Raw genomic sequence first — 892 nt, forward strand, 5'->3', positions numbered from 1 at the left:
GGATACCCCTGCAATACCCCAGCCACCCTCACATGCTCCCAAGCCCCCCTGACCCCCATCTCGCCCCACTGGGCAGGCGTCAAGCGTGAGACCCCCAAGTGCGGACTGCTGAAATGCCGCGAGGAGCCCCCCAAGCTGCTGGGGAACAAGTTTCAGGAGCGCTACTTTGTCATCCGGGACCGGAGGCTGCTGCTGCTCAAGGAGAAGAAGGTACCCAGGGGATGCTGCGCCCTGGGGGTGGGAGGGGAGGCTGGGAGGGGGAGCCTGGGGACAGCGGTGGCACGGTGTTTGCTGTCCTCCTGGAAGAGAGGCCGGCGCCAAGCTGGGCTGAGCTGATGGATCTCCTTCCCCAGAGTGCCAAGCCAGAGCGCGAGTGGCCCCTGGATGCAGCCAAGGTTTACATGGGCATTAGGAAGAAGCTGAAGCCACCAGCCCAGTAAGTGGGACCTTCCCTGGCCATGGCCCTGGGGCACGCACCCCTCGGTCCCTGCCCCCAGCACCCAGCACACGAACCCAGCTGCTGGGAACATGCCAAGCCCCACCATGACCCAAAGCCTGTCACAGACCCCGGGCTGTGTCTGAGCTTGGCGATACTGCCCCACAGCCTGTCTCTTCCTTTCCCCAGGTGGGGTTTCACACTGATCCTGGACAAGCAGCAGCTGTGAGTATCTGCCCTTGTCGACCTGAGGCTGGGGGGATGTCAAGATCGGTCCCTGGTTTTAGCGGGAGTGGGACAGCCAGGGGCAGTGGTACAGGGCCCTGGGGGTCAGGGCAAAGCTGGTGCCTGGCTGGGACACTCGAGGGACAGAGTGGTGGGGCCGCACGCTCCCTGGCACAAGGCGGGCGATCCACCTCCGTACCACACACACCGAGGCACTCCTACCAGCACCTC

At 64.5% G+C, this 892-nt stretch overlaps 1 protein-coding gene across 1 annotated transcript in view; it reads left to right on the plus strand.

The window, feature by feature from the left end:
- ARAP3 (ArfGAP with RhoGAP domain, ankyrin repeat and PH domain 3) overlaps nucleotides 1-892 on the plus strand; it is a gene marked incomplete at both ends in the record, with an annotated part of 9072 nt that overhangs the window by 7394 nt on the left and 786 nt on the right. Inside the window, 3 exons of the mRNA XM_010285533.1 lie at nucleotides 59-210; nucleotides 354-436; nucleotides 626-661. Of these exons, the coding sequence (XP_010283835.1) occupies nucleotides 59-210; nucleotides 354-436; nucleotides 626-661 (271 nt within the window). The remainder of the gene's footprint in view (nucleotides 1-58; nucleotides 211-353; nucleotides 437-625; nucleotides 662-892) is intronic.

The sequence above is a fragment of the Phaethon lepturus genome, unplaced genomic scaffold (genome assembly GCF_000687285.1).
Source record: "Phaethon lepturus isolate BGI_N335 unplaced genomic scaffold, ASM68728v1 scaffold26854, whole genome shotgun sequence".
In the NCBI taxonomy this organism is placed as follows: domain Eukaryota; kingdom Metazoa; phylum Chordata; class Aves; order Phaethontiformes; family Phaethontidae; genus Phaethon; species Phaethon lepturus.